The following is a 22,060-nucleotide window of genomic DNA, read 5'->3' as shown; positions in this document are numbered from 1 at the left end:
GAAACCTGCCCTCTCCACAGTATCTCGCCTCGGCTTTGCAGACTGAGTGGATTTAGGGGCCTGCCTGGGTGGGGAATGGGGGGCCGAATAGGCCGCAGCATAGAATAGGCCGCAGCATACAGGGCCATGCCTTTGGGTAGAATAAATGTTACTTCACATAACACACGTGGGTAGGGGAGTCAAGGTTGGGACAGGGCAAAATTTTACAGAACACGTGCATTGGGAGAATGATTGTGTGCAAAATGAACGGGTCACAGGGATAAACCGGGGGAGGTTGGACGGAGGAGAGGAGGGAAATCACAAGGGGTAAGTGGGGGGGTTAGGGGGAGGAGAGGGGGGAAATCACAGGGATAAGCCGGGGTGGGGGGAAGAGGGGGGCATAATAGGTCATGTTTCAGGACAGAGTTGGGGGATTCACGGGGATGAGGGAGGGGGATAAGGGGGGAATCACAGGGATAAGCTGGGGGTGAGGGGAGGAGTGGGGGAATCACAGGGATACATCATGGATCGGCACAGGGTAGGGGAAATCACACAAATAACCCACAGCAACGCGTGGCAGGGCCAGCTAGTGGAACATAGAAATGAAAGGTCAACCTCCAACAGAACCCACAGAAATGGTGACTGCACTCACACAGGTGATACACATCCTCTGCTTTCTTGAGAATCACAGGTAGGAAGAGTGCTGTTGTGTTCGGGTTCTGCTTCCAAGCTTGCCAGGGGCACCTGTTTGGGCACTGTGGGAACAGAGTGCTGGACTAGATGGGCCTTTGGCTAATAAGGGCTCTTTTAAGCAAGTAGTATGTGGACTAAGCTGCAGAACGCTATACCATGCTAGTCATACATTCTATGGGATATGGGTGGTGCTTTGGTCTAAACCGCCAAGCCTCTTGGGCTTGCCGATTGTTAAGTTGACAGTCTGAAAGCATACCATCACGAGTAGATCAATAGCAGCAACAGGAAGGTAAATGGTGTTTTCATGTGTTTCTGGCTTCCATCACAGTGTTATGTTGAGGCAGAAGGGATTTAGTCATGCTGGCTACATGACCCGGAAAAGCTTTCTGCGGACAAACGCTGACTCCCTTGGCCTGAAAGCGGAGATGAGCGCTGCACCCCATAGTTGAATTTGACTGGACTTAAATGTCCAGGGGTCCTTTACCTTACCATACATTCTATCATGTACTATTTTACAACATCAGTTTCAAGAAGCTAAACAAACAAGGCTTATTATTGTTGTCATTATTATTAGAATGGAAAAAGTGGTATAAGATACTGCTAGTTTTATTGGATTTTAAATTTTGTTGTTTGTTGTTGTTGTTGTTGCTGTTGTTGTTGTTAATATAATACCCTTTGGCCAAATATTACAATGTGGTTTACAGCATAAATACACAGTCAATTAAGTTGTCAAACCACCCTAGAGGCTCTTTATGAATCGAAATGCAGGGGAGAAATGGAAAACAAAATAAGAACTACAGGAAGAAGGATGCATAATATGCTGCAACATTAAGAGAAATTGGCGCTTATCCCCTTACTGTGAAATCTAAATATCTCTTGGTCTCTCTCTCTCTCTCATATGAAATATAAACCACAGCACTTAAGGATATGCTCAAATGAGAATATTCAGAATCCGCATGTAGTCAAATGGGTGGCTATAGAGTTAATTATTCCATTGTTGTAAAGAGTTACCATTAAACTCACTGGGGACCAAACATATCTCCACCATGTTATGCATTTTACCCTGAACTTACTGACCTGTTATTCTCAGTCCATGCACCACATTCATGCTGACCCTGATATTTGCAGCACAGGTCAGAAAATGACCTAAGCAGCTTGCTTTTGGAATTTACATAATGAATGAAAAGAGAAAAGACAACTTAGATTTTTCTCTCTCCTAGAGCTCTAAAATCACAGTTAGTCTTGGGGGACAAAGCAACGGAGTATTTTAATGATAAATAAAGAAGACAGATTCCCAAATTAATATTTTATTGAATGAGAATTCTGCTTATTTTTATTTATCACTTACACAGCCACCGAAATAAATGAATTGAAGCCTCATAGTTTATTAGCATTGTGCAAACATTAACATATTCTACCTAATAAGTAACTTGCACCTTCCTTATTTAAAACCTTATTTAAATAAACATTAACAGTGCAATGTATATTTACTCAGAAGTAAATTCAACTATGTCCATTGAAACTTACTCTCAGGTAAGAGTACACAGGATTGCAGCCTAAGTATAATAAGGTTTCTTGGTGAAGTGATGCTCTGTAATGACCCCTGAGTTACAAATTATCGTGTTAAAGAAACAGTCAACAGACCATTGGATAATCTAGACAGAGGTCATTAAACAATGATGTAGCCAGCGTAATAATCCTCAACTATGGTTTGTTTTCTGTAACCATGTTTTAATGTTAAGGGCAAAGACTTGCCAGAAACCAGGATGCAAAACCATGGCTTGAAATAGGTTTCTGTAAACCATTCTTAAACACTGTGGGTTCACTTAATAAGCACCATCAGTGGAACCCTGTGTAAGCAACAAGAGTCCCCCCACCACATTGCATGTGCGGGAATTTGCTCTGGGGGGTAAGAACAGCATGTGTGAGAAGAATAGGCGGATCATTCCACAATGATTGCACAGACAGAATGATTGGCAAAGTGCAGTGTTGAATTCCACCGTATACTGTATATAAACTGAACAAACACCAGCCCTTAAATCTCTCTGCTTCCAAGATAACGAGCATGTATTGGCGGTGTCCCCCTACACACCCACCAAAGTTCAGTAATTAACTCATTATTCAATGTACATTCAGAAACTTATCCAGGGAACCCCGACAGATCTATGGAAGTAATCGCTGTATTTAATGTGAACAAAGACCATGTGAACTTCAATATTCAAAACTGTAGTATGGAGGCTGGTTTGTCAGTGGATTGGAATAAGCTAATTTTTCACATGTGGCTCAGTGGTCCACAATAGAAGAACAAATATTAAGGTTGGAACCCACAAGTAAAAAATGAGGCTCTCAAATGACTTAGGGGGCTGGGAGTCACAGACTATGGACCCTTTGGAACAACAATTACTTGGCCATTGTACTCCATGTTCTGATAACTTCCAGACTGGATTATTGCAGTGTGCAGTACATGAGCCTGTGCTTGACGTATTCAGGAACTTCAACTGGTTCAAAATACAGTACTAGCTTACTGGAAGGGGTTCTACTTAGATCTCAGTTAACCTCTATTTTCAAGCAGCTGCACTGGTTGCCACTTCATTTCCAGAACCAATTCTAGGTGCTCACATTGGTGTGTAAAGTCCTAAATGCTCAGGTGGCAAATACCTAACAAACCACCACCTTCCCTACAGACTTCCGTGTGTGTTAAGATTGACAGAGGGGGCCCTATTTGTTGTTCCATCTCTCTGAGACGTGGTTCCCAGGGTGGTTTAACAATCAATCCTCCTCCACAGAGAATTCTGGGAATTTTAATTTTGTGAGAATAGGGGTCTACTAACAACACTCAGCACCCTTAATGAACTACAGGTAATTAAAACTAACAGTAAGAGATTAAAACACATGTTGTCAGCATTCTTACAACAGCTTATCTTACAGGACTGTTTTAATATTGTAATATTTAATATTTGTGTTTTTAATACTGTATTCTATTGGGAGCCACCCAGAGTGGCTGGGGAAACCCAGCCAGATGGGCAGGGTATTAATTAATTAATTAATTAATTAATTAAATAGGTTATTTTTAATTTTATTTCCACAATATTTATACACACTGCTTCATTGTGATGGAGTCCAGAAGTTGGTCACAAAAAACAACACATTATCAATAAAAGCAATTAAAAACAGGTATGTTTCTGTGGGATGAGGGTTATTGGTTTGCTTTGTTTCTGTTTTTATTGTGTATTTTGTGTTTTCCCTTTGTCAATTTATGCTGACAACCGCCCTGTGATCTCCGGATGAAGGGCGGTATCTAAATATAATAAATAAATAAATACAGCACCCACAATTATTTGGGGGCACCCATTAGTGTTTAAAGTGGTATCATCATGCTTTAAATGTATGGCGTGGATGTCGTCTGAGAGTAGCTGTTTTATCCCATACTCGTTATGGCTCTGTTGGGGGGATGCCTGCCCTAGCACAGGCTTCCCCAAACTTCGGCCCTCCAGATGTTTTGGACTACAATTCCCATCTTCCCCGACCACTGGTCCTGTTAGATAGGGATCATGGGAGTTGTAGGCCAAAACATCTGGAGGGCCGCAGTTTGGGGATGCCTGTTCTTATCCATCCTCCCTAGTACATCACCCCTCACCTCAGCTGCACTGCCACTGCAAGCTGAACTCACAATATTTGCTGCAAGAGTTTTGTAGGTTGATATGAGTCACAGGTCTAATGGGGGTGAGGGGATGGGTGGCTGTAATTATGCCTGCTATTAAAACAAACATAAAAACATAACTGCTGGCTTAAGTTAATAGATTCCATGATGTTAGGCTGGCAGTACCAATTTTTATGTTTGTTTCAAGGATGCTCTGTTAGTTTCAGAGTGGCTTTCCCCCCAATTTGTTTGTGATGCTTAGTGACAGGATTTTGATGAAATTTACTGCATTTTTTGTTCATAGCTTTCCGATTATGATTGGGAGGACATTTGGTTTTGAAAAACCAGTATACAAAATAATAATAACAAAGAAAAACTGAGAATTTGGATAATTAGGAGTATTATATTCACAGATCTCGGTGAGAATTATCCCTGCTATTGATACACAAGATGAGACTGGCTACAATAGTTACCAGAGTGACTTGGGTGTTTTTTAATAACATCTCACGTGACATGTTTAAAAACAAACATTCTCACAGTTCTGGGATTAAGTATAACAAACATTACAAACCACATTTTATGCATAACATTTTAAAAACAAAAAAGTTACACTACATGATATTGTTCCCATTTGATTCATGCATTATACATAATTTTACATAGTTTATGTAACGAGGACATCATAACACACAGGTCTATACATAACAAGACCCTGCTGATTAACTCTGGCTGATCTACTCACTATGTAATATTGTTTCCTAATCTGGGAGCAACGAAATATAGCAGCTATAAGGAAGACATTAGAACCACTGTAGCTACTTTAATATGAGGCAACATAGAATCATAGAGTTGGAAGAGACCACAAGGGCCATCCAGTCCAACCCCCTGCCAAGCAGATTGTAAATGGAAGAGAATATAGTACACTTTTGCTGGTTTTGGCATTGGTGAATATCTATTACATAATAGATTCATGTGTGTACTATGTAGTCAGCTTGGGCCAAGTTCTAAAATGCTTTTATTTATTAGGATACTGTTAAATCATAAATATCAGACATCTTTAATCATAAGTACAATCTTACTGTGCAGACTTTACATATGTCGGTCTATATAGTAAAATTTTAATTGCACATCTCTACGAGATATCAATACGCCCCAATTATGTGGCTGAGTTGTCTATGTCAATAGAGCTACAGATAACATATAACAAGTTTCAATTACAATTTATTAACTCCAGGTGCACATAATCACCTAACAGTTTTATGAAATGACATACATATTAAAGGTTTATGCCTCCTTTAAAAGTAGTATTTGACATCATTGTTTCTAAAACGGGCACAGTCCCAAGTTGCAAATCCTCTATATCTGGATGCCATTTTTCATTTAATAACAGAATAGCTAAAATTATAAATGTAGGCACACTTAACGTGGTAAATATAAGTGTCACCAGTACTATTCATTAGACTAAGGAAAGCATGAAACTTTGGGTGCAATTCACAAGCATTTCTGTTTACTCAAAATAACAACCTCCCCTTTCCTCCCCCACCCACAGTTTTGGGGGTTCTTAAGAGCAGATCTGGGAAAGGGATGGGGGGCACAGGAGGAGGGAAGCCTCACTGTGGTGGGAGGGGTTTTTGTGCTAGCTTTCACTAACAGAACCTGATAGTCAAACCTGCCCCTTAGCATGTAAAATAAAGAATACTGCCACAGATCAAGGCTAAAAGCCAGCAGCAAATTATGTGCACTTAGGCCTCATGGAAGTCAGTGGGACTTCCATATGCATAGCGGTGCACTGAATTGTGGTCTCCAAGTATTCTCATGAAGTTGGCTAAGTGCCACTTATCCTGGAAAGCTTACCTGGAAAGAGTTACTAAAACGGTAACTCTTCTAACACAAGGATGCATGTTCTTTAAGAAATCATAGAAAATGAAATTATGATCTGTAAAATATTTTGGATCACAAATTAGCAAGTACTCCTGTTAATGGTCTTAATTCATACCTTTGATAGTAAGCCTCGGTTGCCTCCGGAGTGTGATGTTTGGCATGTGTTCTTTTGATTAATTTCTTTAAAAGACAAACAACAGAGCTTTATGATATGCCCAAAAGAAAGCATGCAGCAAAGATGAATGCCCAAGAAAGCCCTGAAATTCTAGATTAATTCCTGGAAATTATTTTTCATTTATTCATTGAATGAAACATCTTTTGACTGTACTGCAATACAGCATATATGTAAAAGGCAGTAAGGTCATAGTAATTGAATCTAAATAAGTTTGCTGAGGGTTGCAGAGGGCAGAGAAAAACTTGTTCTCTCTTTCAACCTTTATATTAATTTCCCTTCAAATCAATTCCACCCAAGTCCTCTGCACTCTGGTTTTACAATTCAATTGGCATTTTAAACCAGGAAGAACATTGCTTAAAAACAACTTATTTGAAAACTACAAAAAGTAATTCCATTGAGACTTGCCACTTGACTGACACCTGTCATCTCATGATAAATGACTCCATTTTCTGCCTCTCTTGCCTTCTGCCACTCCGGCAATGGTCATTTATCATCATCTCTGTCAGCCATGGAAAGCGGCACTGACAGTGCAAGTCAGCAAACATTTAGCACATGGAACCACGCAACACAGGGAAATTATTATTGTCAGAATAATAATGGTTTAGCATAATTTATTACAGGTCCACCAAATAAGCAAAGGCTAGATGTTATTAGACAGATGGATGGGTAGGCTTGGCAGCCATCCACTGAGACTCAGGCGGTGCTTGAAGTGGAAAGGGGAACATCCTCCAAACCAATCAGAAAGCTGGCAGTTCAATTACAAAGAAATAAAGGGACATTCATCATTCAATTAGGCACCTGTCAACCCTCACAAAGGAGAAAACTTCTAACCTGGTACTCCTGGGAGAAGATGCTCAGCAGAGTGGACTGCGATTGACTGGAACAAATAAAAGAAGGACAAAGTTAATTACTGGAGTGCACTGCAAAGAAACAAAAGAGAAAGGAGCTTCAAAGGTAGGCCTGCTGCCCTGTAATCTAACAGAACATGAAAACAAGTGTGGAAAAGTTGTTCCAGATGAACACCTCAGACAAAGGCTTCCTACTGCTAGGTCAAGGAGAGAGTGAGAAAAAGAGTTTATGAGGAAGGGGCAAGGGGGGCAAAATGTAGCATGAGTTTCAAAGCAAATGGGCATCTTGCTTTGGTGATTCCTATCCACCTTTAGAACCCACAAAGTGGAGTATCCGTAGAATGTACTGAAGACAGGAAGGAAAACAAAGCAAATTTCCATTAGTATGAGAGGGAGCTAAAATTCCATTAACGGTTGGAAACGTACTGATTCATTGGCAACATATTGAAATTCATTTTGTTAGCAGAAAGGAAACCTCTTCAGTAGCTGTCTCATATTCAGGGAAGAAACTTAGCTCTCTGTCAGAAGAAGCATATGGGACCACTGTAACATTCCTACTAAAACTGATGTGCTTTGAAAATAGAAACTTTCACAGCAGGAAGCTGAGATTCCCTGGAGTCGGTCATTTCCAAAGGCTGCCATAAGCTTCATTCATTTAAAGCTCCACTCAATGTCAAACACCTGGCAATGAAGCAACCTGGAAAACATTCTCCCCAAGAGAGAATTCCTCTCTCTGAATAGCTAACATTTAAAAACGGGACAAGATTTTCCCTTCCCTTCTCTCAAAAAAGGCAATCAATACCACGCGGCTACTGTTTTCAATTGTCCTTTATGAATATATCTACCTCATCACATCCTGAACACAATTAATTACTTCTGATATATTTTACATCCAGATGCAACTTAAATAAATTACAGTTTCAATAAATTGACCCTGTAGTACAGAATGCACAATGAATAATTAACATTTTTTTTCCTTTTACAAATGCAGTTTCTGAGTCTTATTACAATCAGGTCTAATATTCAGAAACTGCACACAGACGGCAGTCTTACATTATGGTACAAAGAATGTTGAATTTAATTTGGCTTTCATGTTTCAATGTGCTGAATGGAGAGATAATATTATCCCAAATGCATTTTGAACAGTAATATAACATTCTTGAATATTATCCTTATTCTATTAGTAATTAAAAACAGAACGTATTTGGAGATTTTAACAAAAGTCGAGCTGGAAATTAACCTAGATACACAAATGGATTTAGCCCTGCTCAGCCTGCCCATTTAGAGCAGCAGGCGGATTCACTCTGTAGCAATTGGGAGAATCTTTCCTTCTCTGCCAGGTGGCTCCATTCTGGAACACCAGATTGCTCTACTGAAATTGTAGCATCAAAACCATGCCACACAGTACTAAACAAGCTCTTTGGTGACTCCCTGGCAATCACCCATCATACTGCTCTTCATAAGGCCTCAACTCACAATTCTATTCCTGCTTTTCTTTGGAGTAGATTGTACATGGTTTTGCATCTCAAATTTGTAGACTGCATCTTTATTCAGTCCAACCGTGTTCAAGTATTATTGCTCAAAGGAATAAAAACGATTCCCCTTTCTTCTTATGGAATAAGAGAAATATTCCATATTTTAAGTATTTCTGTAAACATACAGGATAGCATTCACTGATTGATTTGGCTGCCTTTCAATACTGTGTACAGTTCTGGTTGCCCCGCCTCAAAAAGGATATTGTGGAGTTGGAGAAGATTCAGAAAAGGGTAACCAACATGACCAAGTGGGTTGGAGAAACTACCATATGAGGAAAAGGTTACAGCACCTAGGGCTTTTCCGTTTAGAGAAAAGGTAAGAGGTGGCATGATAAAAGTGTCTAAATTATGTATGATGTGGAGACAGTGGGCTGTGGTTCTTCCCAATACGGTCCATTCTATCATCAAGAAAACCTGCAGCTGACCAGCTATGCTCCATAGGCTGTGAAGTCTGTCTGTGAGTTCCCCAGCACTCCATGTTTTCAGAGAATAAGATTCAGGGTAATAAAGAACTGCAAGGGCTCTGATCTCTGGAGAGGCAGGGAGATGTGGGCTGGTTTACCCCTCGTTAATCTTAGAGGGATCTGGCGGGAAACACTGGGAGTGTTGTCTCAGAAACCCCCTTCTTTAGTATTTCCTTGAGCTGAGTGGGGAAGTGGTAGCAGCAATTATCAGGTAGTTAAAACACAACTGGTCTATGCTACCATGCAGGTGTGCAATGTAGGGTGTACATAGTCTCTCTTAGCCTCCCCCTTCCATCAAAGTTTTGATGTTTGGTCATGATTTTTCACATCTTCCTGCCATTAAATCATTTATTAATATTAATAAAAATATTTAACAATGTTAACATTTTAAACATCAATAACTAATTATGATGTATACAGGAGAATAGAAAATTCTTTCTTTGGGCATAAGCATAAATATATTTACAGTTATTCACAGAGAAGAGTCTGCTTAATTCTTTAACTGTCATTTAGGTTGCAATCTTATGCCCACTGAAGTACTGGATTCTGAGTAGACCTGTATAGGACTGCTCTGTTAACTAGGTTGTCAGCCAGATTGAACTAATGCTAGCAGGCGACATTTGTTTCTTCCTTTGCCGGAAGAAATGAATCGGTAAAAAAAAATGCAGCACAGAATTAAGAGAAGCATTTATTCAAATAAACATTAAGAAACCATTACATTTTTTCTAAATCGCTCAATGGCATGAAAAACACACACAATGCATGCTAGTAGTTTGCTCTGGCTTCACTCTGAATGAGTTTTTCCCTGTAAAGAAACTGTTAGCAGATTTTTCCAGAGGTTCCTGCAGAGTGAAACCTTCAGAGCCTTTGTACAGCCCAAGTGAAGCAACTGCAAACTGGTTCCTTCTAGAGGCTGGGGGGAAACAGCTGGTGCAGGCAAGCTGTATAAACTCTTACCGTAGGCAATTTAGTCAGCAGCGATAGTGAAATAAGAATCCCCCACAGAAGGCAGGTAGGAATCCCCTACCAAAAGAAAAGCATGCAGTAACAAACTGTAAAGTGTTTGGTGCTAATTATAGAGTAGAATCAATTAGACATGTTGAAGCTGATTTTATAGTACCAAACTGCTCTCCCTGCATTTACTATTTAAACTTCTATAATCTCTATGCACCTCTTTATTAGAAGATATGTTTGTTCAGCCTAGTACTAGACTATCAGGGCTTCTCTGGATGCCTTTGGATGCTGTGCTGACACTCTTTGCCCCTTGCAATTTCCTTTTCACCCTGCTCCATTGTGCAAGAGGCCCTAACCCAATCCTGTTGAGCTCTGCATGGGTTCAGAAGGAGAATTTATACAGCAACGCCACTGGCTAATGATGAGCCTGAACTGGAAGAAAGGCTTAATGCCCACACTGTCTTATGATCAGCTGTTTTAGAAGAGAAGAAGACAGCATTAGTTGATCAGTGTAGGTTTAAGAAAGTTTAGCTTTAAAGGCCCTAAGTTGTCATTTAGAAAGAAAGTTACATGAGGATGGGGAAAAATAAGCATATTTATTCAGAAGCATTCAGTAGGTTTAAGATCACAACAGACCAAAGCAGATAAATATAAAATTAAAATATTTCAATATTTATCTGCCCTGGTCTGTTGTGATCTTAAACCTTCTGAATAAATATGCTTATTTTTTCCATTGTGTGTGTAAATATGTGTGTGTGTGTGCGTGTGTGTGTGTGTGAAATAATCTGGATGTAAGTGTGGGATAACTAGTCCCATAAGCCAATATGCTTAGGTCTAATTAATGCATAAAGGGGTTAAAACCACAGATTAAGCTGTCCTGCCAGGCTTAGCGATGTCACTTCCCCCTCATCTTCGGAGGAAATAGGTAATAAGGCCAATTGTCCAGTACCCAGTTTACCTGAGAAGCTGAGTGTGTGAAGAGGCTAAGCTGGTTGCTCCAGCTTAGCCGTATGGCTTTCACAAGCCACTTCTGAGTTCCTATACCAAACGTTAAGAACTTTCACTTCTGCAACTAAGCTAAATTTTACTGCCTGTGCAACTTTTTCTGAAGCACAAGAATCTGGCAATTGCAGTTTGTAAGTAAAGCTTTTTAAATTTGCCAAATGTGTGGGGTTTTTTTCTATGTAAGAGAGACTTTGAAAGGAGCTTGGAAGGACTTATTTTAATGGTCCCTACCTGGAAGGCCTTTTCCATCTGGCCTGGGAGAGCGGGCCTTGGACTCATTCCAGCTACAAAAAGCTGGAACAAACTCTCGGGTTGGGGCACTATCTAGGAGCTCCTGTTGAAGGTTCATTTATTGGTTTCATTGCCCCAACTGTTTAACATGTTTTACATTTGTTTTTAAAATGTCTCTTAATATGTGGGTTTTTAAATTTTGCTTTTCTTTTGTTTTTGTTTAAAGTAAAAGGGCGTAGGATGTGCCTGGGGAGGAGTGGGGGAAGACATGGGGGGGGGAATAACAGTGGTTAAGGGTAGGGGAAGGTAAGGTGTGGGAGGTGGGGCAGGCCGGGTAAGGGGTACATGGCACAGGCAGTTGGTTACTGTGCTACATGCCAGACCCTCTTCCAACATGGGAATTAGGTTTGTGCCAGCCCTTGGTCTGCAGCTGCTGGTGCTGAATGCCAGGTTGGCTTGGAATAAGACCTCGCTCATCTACTATTTGATTATGGATATGGAGGCCGATCTGGTCAGTATCACTGAGACATGGCCATTGGCATAATCGCCCCTGAGTGCCCTCTCCCGCTTCATGAAAGTGAAGCCCTTATGCAGGGTTTCTCATGATTGGGCACATTAGGTAAATCCTGCCTAATTACCTAGTTGGGAAATGGTACTTCTGTATTACAGCAACCCCAAAGCCCAAGTCCTGCAAACAGTCAAAATCAAAAGGATCTCATAGCATAATAAATAATAATAATAATTTATTATTTATACCCCGCCCATCTGGCTGAGTTTCCCCAGCCACTCTGGGCGGTTCCCAATCGAGTGTTAAAAACAATACAGCATTAAATATTAAAAACTTCCCTAAACAGGGCTGCCTTCAGATGTCTTTTAAAAACAGGATAGCTGCTTATTTCCTTGACATCTGATGGGAGGGCGTTCCACAGGGCGGGCGCCACTACCGAGAAGGCCCTCTGTCTGGTTCCCTGTAACCTCACTTCTCGCAATGAGGGAACCGCCAGAAGGCCATCGGCACTGGATCTCAGTGCCTGGGCTGAACGATGGGGGTGGAGGCGCTCCTTCAGGTATACAGGACCGAGGCCGTTCAAAACTACCTACTGGGAGATTGTGAACAACTAACAGGGCCACACTCCCTCTGTAGAAGATAATCTATCATGACAATTAAAGAATGGCCAACTATAGTATGAATGAAGGCTGAGATACTTCTAAAAAACCCTCAAGGAGTGCCTGGATATAAATAGTCATGATATTTTCCTTTGCATAGTCAATATGGAAGCCAAGCTGTATATGCAGTGCTCTTGATTGTACAACACTACTACAAACACTATAAGATAAAATACCTGTAACTGTGTATTTAGAATACTCTTTCTTGTGTAAGTTAAAAGAATGAAATCCAAGGCAGGAAAACACAAGTTGCAATGCATCCTCACTCTCTAGTTTGTGTTCAATAAAAACTAGAAAAATGTATGTGACAACCTGATGCTTATCTCATGTAGTACAAGGACAGCTTTATGATAAAACTCAGGCGGGGGGACTACTTGAGAAGACTCATCATTCCTATGACCTTGACACTCAAGTTGGTCTAACAACTTATATACAATTTAGTGACGTGTGAGAACAGATGATGGTGCAACGCATAGAAATGGCAACATTTAAAATTCATAGTAGCACAAGGCCATTACTTTTCCCACTGGGCCACTTGAACTTTAATACTGTCTGACCTGGTTGGCCAATACTTTCTAACAGTAGACAGAGGGAAATTGTCAGCAGAAGATAAGGCTCAAATGATTTTTCATTTAAAAACATTAACAAGATACTGTAAAATTGAGGGATCTGTTCTTCCTGAAGAAACTTCATTCTCCCATCGCCTATGTCTTTTCTTATGATTGAGTGCATTTTAAATCTGAAGCCTTTAAAAATTACATTTAAATATGAAGAATAAATACAATGCTATGGATCTACAAGAAGGCTGTGCTAATGACTTGAGGCAGTTATTTGTCAAAAAATATAGGAAAGCATTTGCACTTTTTTTTATAATGTTCTCAGCCACTTTAGAAGATTTAATGGCATTCCATATGAGAATTCTATTTATTCATGTGATAGTGAATATTTGGACACTATACTAAATGTGTAGTTTTTAGAGAGAAGAAAGAACCAGACTTATTTGTCCCTTCATTGCACACTTCCCAAGAAGGTCTTTAGAGGGGTGTATGGCCTTTCTGGTCAAGGATACGTAACCCTGTGCAACTGAATCAGGTGCAAAGTTTGTATTCCAAGCTATAAAGATTCATAAGCAACTTTCACTCATTTTGTTTTATTTTTGGCATAATCCTGTGTAAATTTGTCACAATGGCTCTCTTGTTTGTTTGTTTGTTTGTTTAGTTTCTTTCCTCATCATATGGAATCAAATATTTGTCTGGGGGATTTGAAAGTCTGTATACTATTAATATATGTGAACTTGAGAATAAAAACAATGTTGACTTCACAAAGCTTTAAGTAGGAGCGAACATGTAAGAAAGGTGTTTTCATGTGCAATTAATATGCAACAACTGGAACCGGAACCAACATCCAGCCACTACAGTATAGCAATGTAACTTAACTAAAAAAGAAGGGTTCTAACTGCAGTGATTTAAAAAAAGTCCCCTCTTTCTTTGAGAGGCATGAACTTTGAGTTAAGGGGGGATTGCTTAGAAAGAGAAAGAGTAATGTGGCACATCAACATTATTAATTATTATTTGATTTCGTAACTGCCCTTTACCAATGTGGCTGTTCCGGATACAACTTTACTCATACTGTATCACTGGGAGGAGAGTGCTTCTAAAAATGGGCAGGGCTTATTCAATAGTTGGAGGTTTATCTGCTTCTCAGTGGATGATACATGGCACCACTACATAATGTAACCAGTAAATAACATGTGTAGCCATATCAACAATACATTCAGTCATATCATAATTTCAAACAGCTAGTCAACTAAATCATGTGATAAAAAGCTGCTCTTAGCTATCAATAATAATAGGATTGGCATCATTGTTACAAAAGGCTTCAGAGGCTGTTTGTTGTGTATCAGTTATGGCAGTGGTTTTCAACCAGTGTGCCATGGCACCCTAGGGTGCCTTGAATGATGGTCAGGGGTGCTGTGGGCAACACTGGCCTCTGTCCGTTTCCTTTTCTTCCTCCTCTGATGCCCTCTTGCGTCTCTGCCTCCCAAAGCCTTGCATGGCTTGTTTCTTGCAGCAGTCCTCTCCACAAACTCCCAAGGCGAATGGTGGCTCTGGGGCTGGCTGGGGGGTGCTGGTTGCCAGGAGCTGAGGCAGCCTCTGAATAAGCAATCAAGCATGCGAAGGAGCCCAGCCTGCCAGCCCTTGCTGTTGGGAATGGACAGACAAGTGGGAGACCAGGCAGGCAGGCACTACACTGGCCTTTCTTGTGCTTGTTGTGTGCAAGGCCTGCCTGGGAGCTGAGCACCCAGTGCTGAAGGGGAGCCTTTCCATCATACAGGCCTGGCAGCACCCACTGACTCCTCCCAAAGTAAGATGCTGGCCTCACATTCGCCTTTGGCCAGTCTTGTTGGGCCACTAAGGCTGGGAGCATCCTCTTCTCTCAGACCCCTATGGGCAGTGTGAGGAGGTACCTCTCTTTGGGGTGGGGAAGGGCAACTCAGAGACCTGGGGCAGCAGCAGTGGCTGCCCAGAGAACTCCCAAGGAGAGGAGGCTGAGGGGGAAATCCACAAGGGAGGATGTTTGAAAAAAAAGTTGAGAGGCTGCCAGCTCTGCAAGCAAGGCGTGACATAACTGGGATCCTGAGTCCCACAGGGGTGCTGCAGAAAGAATGTAGTTGGTCAAGGGACCTGTGGACTCAAAAAGGTTGAAAACCACTGAGTTATGGCATTTCTCTGGCTCTCTGCTTTCCTAAATGTAACAAGGCCATGTGGTAATCCCCCCCCCAATAGCTTCAGAATAATATAAAGCCATTTGAGAAGTATATTTCTGCTTTTACTGTATTTTTATCGAGCACTATTGATTTATATTCTTGTTTAACATAATAGGAAAGTACATCCTTGTAAAAGGAAATGTGAAATTCTTACACCAGTATCAGGTGCTTTAATTTCAATTTGGTTCATTTTCCTGTAACACCCCAACTTTTTAAAAACCTGGGGGGAGGGAATCTCCCACACATGGTACCACTTGGTTATAGGTAATATAATCAAATTTAGAAAGTGGTAAATTAAGTGTGTTATTTACAAGTAATTAATTACAAAAAACAGGCAGGTAGCTTTCATTAAGTTGATTACTGTTAATGACATTGGCCTCATGCAGCTACTGTCTTTAGCATTTACATAAACCACGTGTTAAGTGCATGTGGTACTTGACAGCTGTATTCAGGTCATAAATCACACAAAGACCCAAAGTTTTTAATGGTATAATTATACACAGTTTATTCTATAACACTTAGTATTTTACTAGTTACCTGTGGAAAATGACAGGTTTTGCTGCACAGCCTCAACAAAACTCAAAACAAGTATTTCATTTGCTGTGCGGCTGTATACAGTCTTGTATTTAACAACTTGCCTGGCAGTCATACATAAATGTCCAGGAATTACATGCAGGTGAGCGAGTGAACTGGTGACTAAGGAGCAGATTGTCTCATCTCTCCTCTGCCAGCCTACTTGGTTTCCATACTAGCAGCACAGGAAGGAAAGACTCTTATTCCACAGTCAGTATGGAAATATATTGGGTTAAGTGGGGTGGGGCATAGATCACCCTCTCTTTCTTATTCCGGACTATTGGGTAGAATTGATTGATTAAGATATTTCTATGCCACCCTTCACCAAAAAACATCACAGGCTTGTTTACAACAAAATTAGACATACAATACAGGAGGAGGAGGAGGAGGAGTTTGGATTTGATATCCCGCTTTATCACTACCCGAAGGAGTCTCAAAGCGGCTAACATTCTCCTTTCCCTTTCTCCCCCCCAACAAACACACTGTGAGGTGAGTGGGGCTGAGAGACTTCAAAGAAGTGTGACTAGCCCAAGGTGACACAGCAGCTGCATGTGGAGGAGTGGAGACGCGAACCCAGTTCACCAGATTATGAGTCTACCTCTCTTAACCACTACACCACACCGGCTCTCAATAACAATAACAGCAGCTTAACTTAGAAATGGCTTCACCTACCAGTTTCTAAAAACTTGACAAAAAAGTGATTTTTTTTGCCTGGTGTATAAGTGAATATAAAGTGGTGTCAAAACACACTTTGGTGAGGTCAGAATTTACTAGCCTTGTGCCATTACCCCTGCATTCAGCAGTGATCTGGATAAAGTCAGAGAGCTGGTGTGGAAGGCAGGGAGACCACTGCACCTGAGGCAGTTGAACAAGAACTCACAGAGGAACCTCCCAGACCACCCAGGGCCTACAGGGCCAGAGCCTGGATTAGGCACCCCCAAACTTTGGCCCTCCAGATGTTTTGGACTACCATTCCCATCTTCCCCGACCACTGGTCCTGTTAGCTAGGGATCATGGGAGTTGTAGGCCAAAACATCTGGAGGGCTGCAGTTTGGGGATGCCTGGCCTGGATCATCACAAGCACCCTCCCCTGACCAGATGCCTTCCACCACATATTACCAGTCCAGCAGCGCTAGGAGTGCAACAGCAGCGAGGCTATGGCCTGCCTTCAGGCTGGAGAGAGAATAAAAGGCCTTGGTCTGCTCCCAACATTTGTTGGAGCAAGTTGCTCACTTGGAGCTGTCCGTGGTCTAGCAACCTTCGACCAGCCGTGCCACCATTCTTGCTGCTTTCTCCATGAGTTTCTTATTAGCAGTAGTAGCTCTTGCCAGCTAATTTAGAAAGCTTCGTGAGCCTGTCAGGTGATAATCCAGCAGGAATGGGAAAAGCTAGTCTTGCAAAAATTGCCTAGCCTAGACAAATGTTAAAGGTATAAAAGCCATACCCGCTCTAAAAATTCAGGAAGCCTTGTATTTCTTGTACAGCACACCCAGTCCTTGCTATAACTATAGTTGGGGGAAATCTTTTGCTCAAGTTTAATTGGAAATGAGATGTTGACAGAATGCAGGGAACTAGTTTGACATATCTATGATCAATAAATGAATGGACATGAGCCTAAATCTTTTCAACATTGCAGTTTTTGTTGAGACATGGCTATCTATGAAAATCCAAGTATGACTGGGTATCATGGCTAAGATCACAGATAAGATCACTGCTACAGTACATAGTCGAGCTGGGAATACACATGCTATTGATTATTTTATTAAATTTATTCCTTATTAAAATAACGAATTCAAACAGGGGAAAAAGATAGAGCACCCAAGTTAAAATTTAATTTGTAATGAACCCATTGGCAGTTTTAATTTTATTTTTCAGTTTCCCCCACCTCACATTTATATGAATATACCTGTTGGTTTTCTCTTCCATAAGTTGATTTAAATTTGTAATTTCTTAAAGTGCGTCACTTGTGGGTTGGTCTATGCATGTAAATTTTAACTTCAGAAAAAGAATTTATGTTTTAAATGAAACTGATGGCTATGTCATGTTAATGTTAGATCATAACTAGCTAAAGAAAGTGGGAGTAGGGACAACAATAAACCATCAATGGAAAATAAGGATAGTACTGTCCACGAACTTCTTTTTTTAATTTAAAGTCATGGTATTCAATATTTTTCTCAGACTTTTAAAATGAGCAGTCAAACATTTTGCACAAGCAGAACATCCTAGTAGAGGAACAGGGGCAACATATACTTCGTTGATAATAAATTTATCCCTGAAAAACACTCCATTTCTCTCACTCTCAAGTTGAGAGTTTGTCAACATTGTGACATGGTGACTTTTTATTAGAGTAAATGCCACTGTTGGGTATGTGAGTCTGCATAACTATCAACATTTTGGGGTGCAATAAGCCATTTTAAATTTTGTTAACACACCTTATTCTACTAAATAACTATGAATAAATGTATAATCTGTTACCTGGAGAGAGGGAGGGAAAAAAAGCAGGAGGTCTCTCTAGCCACCTAATCACCATATCAATGACACATGCCACAACAGAGAGGCGCTAGTTTATTTGATTGATCATGGTAGATAAACTCCAAATAACAGAGAAATTAACAAATGCTTGACATTTGCTCAACATCCATTATTCTGACACTGCTTTCAGAATTTCAAAGCCTGGGAGTATGCTTAATCAACATTCATATTCCCAAGTGAGCTACAGGCACCATATTGCGCCCCGCCTTAGTACTGATGAAAACTGCATATTGGCCATTTCCAAAGTGTTCTGGGACTCCACACGGGGCCCCTTCTCTCTTGTTCCTGTTCTGCAGTTTTTCTTTTAAACACTTCCAAGACAAAAGCATCTGCCAGTTTTTCTCTCTGGGGATGTATGCAAAATGAATTTAACAGTTTTAAGGCCAGAGAAACCCTCACATCTAAATTCATTCATAGGACAGAAAAGGGCCTAAGAGGCCTCTCCAGGGACAAAACCCTGCTGAAATTTTCCCCGACAACAGTGGGAGCTTTATAAAATCTAAGTCCAGACAATTTCCAATTCAAATGCCCAGCATAGCATGACCTTTGTCAGATCTAAGAGCCCTGGATGCACCCACTTTTTCTTCTTCTAACTAGCACAGACATTAGGCAGGGCACTACAGCTAAGCAAGAGGCTCAATATTTGCATGCTCTTCCATTGTGAAAATTTAACAGTGACAGCACTGTGTCGAATTCTTTTCCCTTTAGAACTTTAACTCCATAGGAGGGGCATAGCTGACAGATGACTCTCCAACATATGTGTTATGTACACTGCACAGCTGAGGAACCTTGAATCAATGTCATAGCATCTCAGAGATGACCTACACCTTTCTGCCCATATTGTGTGTGGGGGGGCACAATAGAAATCACCCTACCTAAAAAAAAAAGACAACAAAATATTAACAATTTATAGTCATTAGCCTGCATACACAGCAGTTCCACATAAATTGTATAAATGTTCTACACAAAGTAATTTATCAGATATGACACATTGCACATCATATTGTATTATTTAATATGCTTACTAAAATTTCATGGATCAAACGCTACTCTTGAAAGAACACAAAAGGCACTGAAAAATATTTCTTCATCATCCATGATTTATTTTGATTACCTTTTACAGCTACATGATAAAGTGGAACTTGAAAAATTACAAGGTTACGGTTTACACAGCTTTGCTTCATATACTAAACATAACAAACGACTCCATGTCTGGTAGTATTTTACCTGCACTTAGTATTCAGCAATACACAAGAAAACCTCTTAGTTTGGCACTAAATATTTAAATAGTGTGTAACAACAAATATCCTGACTCTTTAAAGGCGAGTGAGAGTTTCAGTCTGATTCTATGCATTTGTAAACAAGTCCCAGTCAATTCAACAGGATTTACTTCCTAGTAAATTGCTTATCATAGAACTGTATGGTTGGAAAGGACCTCAAGAATCATCTAGTCCATGCTATGATGGCTACAGATTAAAGCTACAGACTAGATCTCCAGTTCACCAATTTTCTTGCAATGTTACATCCAATTAGGCTTAAAAGATTACTTACAGTAATAGTCTATCTAGCTTCAAGATGGTGCAGACAATGTACAAACAGCATATCACTTCAGTACTTGCCTGCTCCCTGCTGTTGTTTCTCATTTACCCATTATTAAACAAAATGGCTTAGATCCAGAGAAGTGCCAGTGGAAGAAGGCTGCCAAAAGTTAAATTGCCTGTCCTCTCCTCTCTCCACCATCCCCTGCCCCCTGCAAAGTCTCCTGAGGGTTGAGGACCACTTTTGAATGGTGTGGACAGGACTGTGGAGCCTGGCACTGAGGGGGGAAATGTATGGTCCTCATTCAGTGATGTTATATGCTACTGCGCAGTACATCTTTTATGGATTTTCTTTTCTCTGTACCAGGAAAGGTCCTAGAACAGATAATTAAACTTGATTTCAGTAAGGTGTTTGACAAAGTCCCCCATAATATTCTTTCAGAGAAGCTGGGAAAATGTGAACTGGATGAGTTACTTGTTACATGGATTTGTAGCTGGTTTACTCACCAAACCCAAAAAGTGCTCACTCGTGGTTCCTCATCATCCTGGGGAAAAAGTGGCAAGTGGGATGCCACAGGATCCTGTCCAGTGTACTGTGCTGTCTGGATGTCCTTCCTGTATAGGTGCACAAAGTTGAGCACTCTAACCACAGTTCACCACTGAGAAAGCTGAAAGGTGGTATGTACTATACAGAGCCCCTATCTTCTTCAACAGCTCCCTCGTATTAGGAGTGTTCTCACGCACCGGACATACTGAAACACCATACAGGTGTGGCACCACAAAAAATTGCCCATATGACCAATGAAAGAATACCTTTTGATAATGCTATTCAAGTTTTTGAAAGTAAGAGCATCAAGGAAGTTTTGTATAGTGTTTATTTTTAAAAAATTAAATTTATATACTGTTCACCATCCAAAGATCTCAGAGTGGTTTGCATAAGAGGAGCTAACAGCTTAACTGTAAAGTACCGTTTACTCCAGATATATACTGAATCTCAATACTGCATTAAGACAGCTAGTGAGCCAAATAACCTCTAGATATCTAGCTCATGTAGCGCCCTCTAGATGCTGTTGGTTTCCAACTCCCATCAGCTCCAAGCCAGCAAGGCAAATGGTCAGGGATAATGGGAATTGATATTTTTAATATATTAAGCAGTACAGAAATTAAATTAAATTATTATTTATTAACAACAATAACAACAAAGTCCAACAACAACAACAATGAAGTCCAACAACATCTGAAGGGCCCCACATTGGTTACCCCTGCTATAGAGAAATAAGATGGACCATGGCTTAGTGGTGGAGCATCTGCTCTGCATGCAGAATATTCAAAGTACAGTCTGTAGGTAGGGGTAGGAGAGAGCACTGTCTGAAACCCTGGAGAATCACTGTCAGCAAGTGTAGACGGGTATTTAGCCAGATGGACCAATTGTCTGACTCTGTATAAGACAGCTTCCCACGTTCCTAAGAAGAGCCTTGTTAGATCACACTAAAGAGCTTGTGTTCTCTAGGACTACTATTTTATATTTTATTATTCATGTTGATCATGGCATTCTCACAGGTGACATATAATAGTGGTGGTCTCCCTTATTATTTGTTTTCTAGAGGTAAACTGCTACTGAATACAGATATTTCATTTTAAGCTATTACAATAGATATGAAAGATGTAGAAAAGGAATGAGAAACATGTGGCCCTCCAGATACTGATGAGCTAGAACACCTATTATCCCTGACCCCTGGCCATGCTGGCTGGGGCTATTTCCCAGCTCTGATGTAGAAGGGAGCAGGAAGCTCCCAGCCCATGGGTAGATAAACTAAAGCCCAGGGGCCGGATACAGCCCAATCGGCTTCTAAATCCGGCTCACCGACGGTCTGGGAATCAGCATGTTTTTACATGAGTGGAATGTGTCCTTTTAATTAAAATGCATCTCTGGGTTATTTGTGGGGCATAGGAATTCGTTCACCACCCATACATATATATAATCCGGGCCCCCACAAGGTCTGAGGGACAGTGGACCGGCCCCCTGCTGAAAAAGTTTGCGGGCCCCTGTCCCAGGCTGTCCCTCTTAGAACTCCATC

At 40.7% G+C, this 22,060-nt stretch overlaps 1 protein-coding gene across 5 annotated transcripts in view; it reads right to left on the bottom strand.

The window, feature by feature from the left end:
- The window catches only part of CDIN1 (CDAN1 interacting nuclease 1), a 136,431-nt gene that overhangs the window by 99,629 nt on the left and 14,742 nt on the right, over window positions 1-22,060 (bottom strand). For 4 of the 5 annotated variants that reach the window (XR_004692302.2, XR_009557409.1, XM_035110456.2 and 1 more), the window contains exons 2-4: window positions 20,490-20,597; window positions 7,200-7,245; window positions 6,309-6,373 (exon numbers count right to left, since the gene is read on the bottom strand). Coding sequence is in view for 3 of the 5 variants with exons in the window: in XM_035110456.2 (XP_034966347.2) it covers window positions 6,309-6,373; window positions 7,200-7,245; window positions 20,490-20,597 (219 nt within the window). In the remaining 2 variants the exon portion in view is untranslated. The remainder of the gene's footprint in view (window positions 1-6,308; window positions 6,374-7,199; window positions 7,246-20,489; window positions 20,598-22,060) is intronic. The other variant, XM_035110485.2, reaches the window with a different exon arrangement.

The sequence above is a fragment of the Zootoca vivipara genome, chromosome 1 (assembly GCF_963506605.1).
Source record: "Zootoca vivipara chromosome 1, rZooViv1.1, whole genome shotgun sequence".
NCBI classification, from domain to species: domain Eukaryota; kingdom Metazoa; phylum Chordata; class Lepidosauria; order Squamata; family Lacertidae; genus Zootoca; species Zootoca vivipara.
The sequence above is the reverse complement of the archived record's forward strand: the minus strand, read 5'-3'. Positions and strand labels throughout refer to the sequence as shown.